The sequence below is a fragment of the Monopterus albus genome, unplaced genomic scaffold (genome assembly GCF_001952655.1).
Source record: "Monopterus albus unplaced genomic scaffold, M_albus_1.0 scaffold2.1, whole genome shotgun sequence".
NCBI lineage: Eukaryota > Metazoa > Chordata > Actinopteri > Synbranchiformes > Synbranchidae > Monopterus > Monopterus albus.
The window spans coordinates 4,997,496-5,007,085 of NW_018127882.1; the positions used below are offsets into that span (position 1 = coordinate 4,997,496).

Here is a 9,590-nt window from a genome sequence, read left to right on the forward strand (position 1 = left end):
CCCCCCCCCACCCCCCCACTCTTGACCCCTTAATGTCATCAATCTTTTATCACCTGCAGTGCACTAACTTCCGCTGACCCCACATGAGTCACTGCAAGTGGCCAATTTCACACTTTTCTTATGTTTACCCACCTTTTCTTTGTTCCATATCCTGAGTTGCTGCAATCAGAAACTCAGCACCGCTGTGACAGACCTTTTTCATGACACTCCCTCTTTCTTTCTCTTGCTTGCTCTCTTATCTCACCCTCCTCTGGTCCACTAGTTGATATCATTATAGAATTTAATTGCCAGGCTGCCTTGATAATTAAAGAATTCTCACTCTTTCTCTCTGCACACTTTGTGAATGATTGAGCAGCACTGTATAAAAGCCCATATGAAATAACATTTTTAGGTGATTCCCGCCCAACCATAACTCCTGTTATCTCCTTTCTGTTCTACCACATCATTGTGCTATCCAATTATACATGGCATCAGCGGACACCCTTTTAGCTCCACTCCTAGGGATGGGCCATCAAATTAGTTTAGGAGAGTGAAATTAAATTTGTGTCACTGCTCTTGAAACATCTGGCAGGGCTTACAGTAAGTGGGCAAAATGCACTGCTGTCACCTGTGCCCTCATTTGTGGAGGTGAGGATGATGATCCTACTGTGCGCCTGTGTGTTTGTGTTCTGAGAGTGAATGTGCAGTCATGTACGGTATGCTTGAAGGAGGTATTGTGACTCCAGCATGTGAATATGCACGTCTGAATATATGCTTTTTAAGCCGGGAGTTATCTATTTACTATATCTCAGGCGTTAGTAAAAAAGCTATTGACATTTGCATGTTACACAAAACATGCATTACATCAAAATGCACATGACCATGACCATAATAAAAGCATTTTAATTTACTAATGTACCTCTATTACCAGTTCTCAAAATGCACAGCTTAATGTAGATGAGATTTGTCCATGTTTATTTATATATATCTATGTGTGTGTGCATCTTCAGTGGATTTAGTAGCACTCAGCAGCCTTGTGGAGGTGTTTCGGGAGCAGGACCTACAGCAGGGGGAGCATGTGATGGATGTGGTGGAGGTGATTCATGGTCTGACGTCTTTGTACGAGAGGCTGGAGGAGGAACGGTCCATCCTGGTCAACATTCCACTTTGTGTTGACATGTGTCTCAACTGGCTACTCAATGTTTACGACAGGTGGGTAAGATGTTTCCATCTAGAGAAAAGTATTTATTAAAACCTACTTATGTTTAAAACTATATGAAGTAAGTTTTAAAAATACCTTTGGCTAATCATTAGTGTCTACACGTCTAACTGACTGAGCAGCATGAGTGTCCCTTTGGCATTGTCTTTATGTTCATCGGATAAATTTAAGTCCAATATTCATTTCCTTTTTACCCGGACTAGAGGTTTAGTGACTCGACTACAACAATGATGCAGTTTAAGAACCCTTATTCCAGCGCCAGGAATATATGAATAAATGCAATAGTGCTATATATAGTATATTCTAACATGCCTCTTGGAGCAGGTTGCTTGCAGTTTAGTTGACATTATAAATCTGAAATGTAACCTGGTGAATTACTATTGCTCCTTTTTGATTTGATAATTAATAAGCATTAAAACTCTGCAAGGTACCTTTAAATGCTAGAATGGATTTGTTACCAAGGTTGCATACATAGTATGACAGCCCTGTATCATGTTTAGAAATACTGCAGACCTGGTTGTAAATCTCAAAAGGTTTAGTGTGGCTAAGAGCTCTTTCACATTACACCAAGTTATTAGAGTCAGTGTTAGTATTAAAAATAATGAAGGCTTATGTAAATACATGGTGGTGATGCACAAAAACTACGCTATTTGTGATATCATACCGTCATAAACAATGACTATAAAAGCTATTTTGATTCCAAGGACAACAGGCTGTCTGCAGATTGATGTAACTAGTTCAGTGGCTTGGTGTACACATAGCTATAAAGAGTGAGCATGGCTAAAGTTCCAATAACAATCTCCAGGCAGAGGGCCAACATCCCTTCTGAGACACAAGAGAAACAAATCCTCTTTCCCACCAACATTTACCCCATCTTTGTTCTTGATTGACCTTTTTGTGCCTTCCCCAAAAAGAAAACGCCAAGCACAGACACAGAAATACAGGAATAACCCCACAGTGCTGTAAATTCGCTCGGTAGCTCTTAACTATTTGCTGCTAATGAGAGACAATCAGAGACATTACCCTCTGCATAAATTTCAGTAATTGCTTTTAGTTTTCCAATAGCAGCACTGAATCTGAATTAAGTATGTGTGTGTGTTTGTGCCACTGAATGTGCATTATGGCATATCACCATGCATGTGTGCATATATTTCTGTGTGTGTGTCCTCTAGAAGCGTGTCACACACACATCAGGGTGTTTAGGAGTGATGTGTCCCCTGAGGAGCATCACAGAGGTGCATATTGAAGATGACATGATGCACACAGCGGATGTGTGTGTGTGAGATAGACAGGTGCTGACAGCCAGTCGTCCCCATGTCCTCTCTACGTCCTTGGGATCCACTCTAGCCCTAAATCGTAAAGGAGAACAGTAATGCTCTCCTTATGACTGCTCATATTTTCTCAGTGTGACTCTCGTTTTCTCAGCATGATTCTAATGGTCTGGCCTGAATAATGTTTTACATGTTTGTGTTTTGACATTCAAAGCAACATCCAGCACTGGGAACTTAACTTACTCCTTGATTCAGTTTTATACTTCATTGATCAAATCTTCTGTGATGAATGTGATGTTCCTCATTTCTCACTTAATGATTTAAATAGTAATTTGATAACCCTGTAGTTTCTGCCAGTGCTGCTCTGCTCGGCAGTACATTTTTCCAGGTTGTTTTGGCACCGGTGCTGTGAAATTGCAACGCAAACAAAATCCTGTCTTTCCTCAGTAGCTTCTCCATATGTCGTTTTTTTTTTATATTTTAAGCTAAATAAATAGTTAATGTTGATCCTTTTAGGTTCATATCAGAGCACAGCAGAATCTCCCTGGCCTTGCCATTGGCCAATGATCAGACAGTTTATTCTGCTGGGGATCCTCACAAATACTGTGTTTTACAATGTGATTATGACGTATGCATGTGCTTGTCTGTACATGGCATTGTGACATTGTGATGTGTGCTTAGCTTGTTATTAGTCTTCTGTGCATATACCCATGGACACAAAACTTCATCAGGTTTCTGTTGTGCCTTTAGTTACTCTGGATCTACTCTAACACAGTTTCACACTGTTGCACTTACCCGTACTGTACTGCTTTGACCCATTAAATTCATGTACACCTTGTTCCTCCCAGCAGGGCTCAGTCAACATATGAATGTATTACCATGACACAGTACAGTGTGATTTAATTCTCTGTTCAAAAATTCTATATTTGCAGCTCCTTTTTTTTCTCCCCTCTTTCATTCCTCTAGTGCTCGAAATGGCAAGATGCGAGTTCTCAGCTTCAAGTTGGGACTGGTGAGCTTGTGCAATGCAGATGTCCAAGAGAAGTACAAATGTGAGTCTGATGTACGCTCATGTGCCTAATGCATCTCCTCAACTGCAAACAATGAGCCAAAACAAAACGGCCCCATTGCCAGTATTACATAAAGGCATCCACTTAGTCTAATGGAGGAAATGACTCTGCTGCCATAATAGAGAAAGCTTCCTTTACTTCCACAAAGTACACCGGGGCCTTAAAAGAATTGTCTGCCAAAGACGTCTTTCGTGCACACACTCTCTCTCTCTTTCTCTCTCTCTCTCTCTCTGTGGTTCTCATTCTCATTTTTCTTCACATCAACTAGCGAAAAGCTAAGCCACTCATTTCCTTCATTTTTGATCATAAACTATGCTATAAAATTTTATGTGTGCTGCTCCAGCCTGAGATAGGTTTTTACTGTTCTATTGTAACCCCGGGTTATGAGTCATTCTGTAATTATAGGTAAAATGAGGTTGAGCATCTGAGCTTCCTATAGATGGGCTTGTAGTTGATACCGAATCTGAGACAATGCTGCCAAAACCATGCCAAGATTATTCATACTTGGCACACCATCTGTATCAGCTCTTAAAGACTGAAAGATAACAGATTTTCCTTCATTCGAATGGTCCCTGATGTGAGCCAGCCCTCTTTTTCTAGGTTCAGGTAGACATGGTGGCCTTAACAGCTTGTCATTCCTCTGACTGATCCCATTTTTTGCCAGCTCCAGACATCACTGGAATAATATTTGCAAATAAACCTGAAGCATTTGCATCAAACTGCTTTGAGATGCAGATGGTGGGTGTTTATTACATCGTCACCGGTCTTTGGTGGTGAATCAAAAAAGGAATATACTTGTCAATGCTTGTCATTACCTTTTCAAAAGTAGATTACTTACTTGACTTTATGGCACCAGTCATTGTTGATACTACATCATAGGTACTTGCTTTGATTTAACAATTTGTCTCTACACAAGCACAGCTTTGCAGACATCAGCATATGTAGCAAAAGAACCACTTACGGTTCTGTCACTGGCCTCTGCTTCTAATGTTTATATCAGAAAAACATGGCAGCTTTCAAAACACGGTAACAAAATAATTCACCAAAATCACACTAGTCATTACAGTTGCAGAGTAAATATATGCTGGACATGCACCACTAGTATAGTCTTACTTTAAGATTTTCCTGTTTTAGATGTGCAGCAGGAAGTACAGTATATTAAGATGATGGCCATCACCTGTGTGTCATCTTCTCCAGTATAAGTAGTCTGAGTCTGTCACTCTGTCCCCCCTCTCTCCCTGGGCTTGTCTTTTGAACTAGGTTTGTTTTTGTTGTTCATTTGTTAATTGCATTTCACTTTCCACACACTCATACACTTCATTCACCACTAATTTATATATATATGTATAAGGATAATCACCTTTATTTGGCCAAGCATGTTACACACAAGGAATTTGTTTCCGGTACAGAACCGATGGCAGCCATCTGCAGCGCCAACTCAACCGATGGCTCTAACCATCGGGGGCGACTTGGGGGTTCAGTGTCTTGCCCAAGGACACTTCGACTGCAGGCACTGAGATTCGAACCTCCAACTCCGGTTGGGAGATGACTTCTCTACCCACTGAGCCACAGTCGCCCCAATAATTAGATAATATTTAGATAATTTAGACTGTCCTTAGGTAATTTATATTCTGTTAACTAAAGTAGTTGTCAACAAGTCGTGTTGTTCTCTCCTCTGTCCTTTCTTGGAGTCAGGTTGTGACACTAGGGATGGCAATGTCACCCTGTTGTTTTTGGTCCAGATAGTTGACAACTATCGGATGGATTGCCATGATTTCATTTGTTCAGCACTTTGGTTTACGACCGTGTGCTACAGCCTCATGGACATGCTACCATGACAGTAGACTCACTGCTGTTGTTTATTTAAGATGGTCATTTCAGTAGGGGTTAACATGACCCATCAGTGTTTACCTAGTAACTTTACTAAGGGCTTCACAGCTAAATATGTGTAAGCGCAGCACCAATTTAATAAAGAGGTACTTTCATACTAACTAGTAATTACTGAAAACTTATTAAAGCCATCACAAGCAAACTTAGTAATGGCCGTTCAGATAGTTTGTAAGTGGTGCAGCCAAATCCAGAGATACATGATTTCACTGTAAACTGTCCAAACCTCATCTCTATCAAACTGCTCAATAATAACAAAGACATGTAATACACCTCAGCCGTGGTAATGAGAACTATATCGAGGAGGCTATTTAACATGCAGATGTTAAAGCCAAGCGTTGTCCCTGTAGGGTTGAATAAGTAGACAGAGTGGGGGATACATGGAATGCTTACATTGGCATTGTGCAGCACCCTCACATGCCTGTCAGCATTCATCTCCTCAGTGACAGGCAGAGTTCCAGCTAGCTTGGTAAATGCCTCATTCAAACCCTGACAAAGCTCCACTTATGCAGCTCTTTTATCTCCAAGCAGACCAGCCAGGCCACTAATATCTCTGTCTACTGTGAATTCCACAAAACTAGGTTTGGTTGCCTGGAATTCGAAGCCCATTGTTAAAAAATAGCATAAACCCAGAACTGTTGCTGCTCTATTGACTGACATACACTTACTATATTCATACTATAGTTACAGTACACCACTATTTTGCAGTGCTATTTGTTGTAAAATGTTAAAACTTGGGTGTTTAGAATGTTATTCCTAATTTACATAATATACATCGGAACGTGTAGCACTACAGGACATACAAAGGCCCTAAATCAACAGATATTGATGCAGATGTTATAAGAAGACTTGCCAATGACTCTTTTTCATGCATACACATGCAATGCACAGTCTGTGCTGTTACACTCACCATTGCACTGTATATTCAGATTAGTTACTACATAACTGACACGTGTGTATCTTTTGCAGACTTATTCCGTCAGGTTTCTGGCCCTGGAGGTTTGACAGACCAGCGTCACCTCAGCCTGCTGCTCCATGAAGCCATTCAGATCCCCCGCCAGCTCGGTGAAGTCGCTGCTTTTGGAGGCAGCAATGTGGAGCCGAGTGTACGTAGCTGTTTCCGAATGGTGAGGACACAGTCACATCCATGCAGGTCACACCTAAACACATTCACAGATAGGCTAAAGTGTATGCACTGTTTGCTGCACAATAATTAATAAGAGCAGATGAAATCATTAATGACATCGGCACAGTCTGAAGACGTTACCTGCACCATTGCAGGGCATGTAGAAATTATGGTTATTCTTGGTAAAGAAGCCAAAGTGCACTGTACTTATTATTGCATTGCTTTGAATGCACATCAGCTACAGCTGGTGGGAGATACGGCATATTAGTTATCGTACATACTGAAGATCACTGGTAAAATCCAACAAATTTAAAAAGAAAGGTTGCTCATAGAATATGATCTGGAATGATATGACAAAACAAGATCAGCCCAAATCAGTGCTCTGGGCAATACCTAATGAGGAGACCTGTTCAAAACATGAATACCTTTCTTTTTCCCACCTTTATATGTTTTAAATGTGTCTGAACATTGGTGAAATTGTAGGAATTTCACACTGTGACATCCAGTGCAGGACAGCAGATAATGAGTTGTTAGGAACAAGTCTTTTTTTGGAATCTGACACATCCAAAACCTTTAAATTCACTTATTTTTGAGGCAGACCCCAATGAAACACACTCTGTTCTGGTCCATGCTTGCTGTATCAGATACAGTTGATTAAAATCAGTTCTTTCTCACTTTGCTCCATGTGAGGGCATGTTGTTTTAGATGAAATACTTGTGTAATTCAAACTGAGAGTTGATCCGTTCACCCTTCATCTCTTGGCTTGGAAGTGATATCAGTTTGTGGAGATGTGACAGAGAACATGCAGAGCAAGGCAGTTATACAGAACAATATGATATTGGTTGTTAGGGTCAGCTGGGGAAATAGCTCAGTATTAAGTAACATGTGCCATTTAGTTTTGAGGGAGAACTGAATGTTTATCACTCTACTTTTCCAGTAATGTTTAACACATCCCATCTGCTCGGTGTCCTGTTTTATGAAGCGGCAGCATGCTCAGCATTAGTCAGTGCCAGCTCCAGGTGTTTGGTATGCAAAGGGCTGTGGTATTTGACCTCCCACATGGAGTGAAGCTGGCTTCACTCCTACTAGAGAGGAGCTTCTTCATGCCCAGGGGACTCTACAGCTTAAGGTCTGTGTGTCCAGTGCGCACACACATACAGTACATTTATTATGTTACTCTTCTTGAGCAGTGGAGGAAGCCCCAGGGAAATCAACCTCTTAATGCACCTCTGATGCAGACCTAATGAGAATTTAGCACATCACAGATTTTCAGCGCTTGGCGAGTCATTCTTTTATTAGCTACATTCCTTTTTAGCGTACTTTCTGGAATTCTCAGCAAGAAGTCCCGGGGAGTACATGGACTACATGCAAACACACATGCAGTATACACTCACACAAAGAATTTGTCCGTTCTTGGCTTTACAATTGTCTAAGATATCCTGCAGAGTAGTACATCTTCTCTCACTCTCTTTCCTCCTCCTCTTTTGTATTCTTTTTGATTTCCTTTTTTAACAATAGCTCTCTGCAGGACCAGTGTGGAAAAGAAGCAAACCTTGTCCTCACATTACTTTAGGTACCTGCTGCTGGTCTATATTTGGATTGTTTACTGTCCTCCCTCCTACCTTCCTTTTCTAGGCTCCAGGAAAGCCTGCCATTGAGGTGTCTCACTTCCTGGAGTGGATGAGCCTTGAGCCGCAGTCGATGGTTTGGCTGCCTGTCCTTCACCGTGTGGCTGCTGCAGAGGCGACCAAGCACCAGGCCAAATGTTACATCTGCAAGCAGTGTCCCATCAAAGGCTTCAGGTAATGGCTACACAGGCTGCGGTGTGCAAAGACATAGGAGGTAATACAGGACATAAAGTAAGTCCTCAGTGATCCAGTGGGGAACCTTATATAAAATGAACAGAAACGAATTGTTTAGCAGTTAATAAGCAGACTGTAGTTAAATTGGAATGTATATAGATAACAGAGAAAAACACAAAACAACATTGGAATAAAATAAAGAATACATGTATAAAGGTTATTAGAAGTTAACATGCACTGGTATTTGGGTTGTTTGGTGGAAGCATGTGAATTTTTGATATTTGATTAAAAAAAATGTTTACAGCTTGTTAATAATTACAAAAATAAGTGTTTTATTTCTGGGAGTATTTTAAAAGTGAGAAGCAAATAAATCATTTTTTTCAAAAGGCAGCAGGGGTTTTCTGTTTTCATTATGCTGAATATAAGAGTCTCTGAAGAGTATCCACAGCCCTCCAATCTGTGGAATAATATTCGTTTACTGAGGCAAGCTTCAGGCGTAATGCTGGAAGGCCCTTGACCAAAAGCCAGAATCAAAACATTTATAAATGGAAGCTCCCTGATAGCTGAGTGGTTTTTGACAGCGCACAGCACTGTATAGACAAGCACAGTGCGTGCCTGGTGTTGGTGATTCGAGTCAGACCACTGATATTTGTCACACGCCTCCTCCCCTCTCTCTTGATCTCTGCCTCCCGCATTTCTTGTTTGGCTCTCTGCAACCTACTGACAGAATAAAGGCAAAATGCTTGAAACAAACAACTGCACAGAAAACTATTTTCTGTATGTTTGCAAACCTCAAATGAATAATATATTGAATTAATCTTCTTTCATATGTAGTTTATACACTAAGAGACAGGAAGTGCATAGAGGACAGTAATTGCAATACATCATTTACACATGTAGAACGACATAATTCAGTGCACAGACACACACCAACTCTTCTGTGTAGATACACACACAGACACGCATGCCTTCACTCTGTCCAGTTTTTCATGCAAACATCAACTCAGCCTCTCTGTTATATTGATCTTGACAGGTATCGAAGTCTGAAGCAGTTCAATGTGGACATCTGCCAGACATGTTTTCTAACTGGCAGAACTACCAAGGGAAAGAAGCTGCACTACCCCATCATGGAGTACTACACCCCAGTAAGACGAAACATTACCGTATGTAACATTTAAACCGAATACAAATTCAAGACTGCAAGCATAAATAAAACTCACCTGTACTCAGACAAAA

At 40.8% G+C, this 9,590-nt stretch overlaps 1 protein-coding gene across 6 annotated transcripts in view; it reads left to right on the plus strand.

The window, feature by feature from the left end:
• The window catches only part of drp2 (dystrophin related protein 2), a 155,465-nt gene that overhangs the window by 127,465 nt on the left and 18,410 nt on the right, over positions 1–9,590 (plus strand). For 5 of the 6 annotated variants that reach the window (XM_020590522.1, XM_020590558.1, XM_020590566.1 and 2 more), the window contains 5 exons: positions 990–1,191; positions 3,436–3,521; positions 6,396–6,553; positions 8,188–8,354; positions 9,388–9,517. In XM_020590522.1, coding sequence (XP_020446178.1) covers positions 990–1,191; positions 3,436–3,521; positions 6,396–6,553; positions 8,188–8,354; positions 9,388–9,517 — 743 coding nt within the window. The remainder of the gene's footprint in view (positions 1–989; positions 1,192–3,435; positions 3,522–6,395; positions 6,554–8,187; positions 8,355–9,387; positions 9,518–9,590) is intronic. The other variant, XM_020590547.1, reaches the window with a different exon arrangement.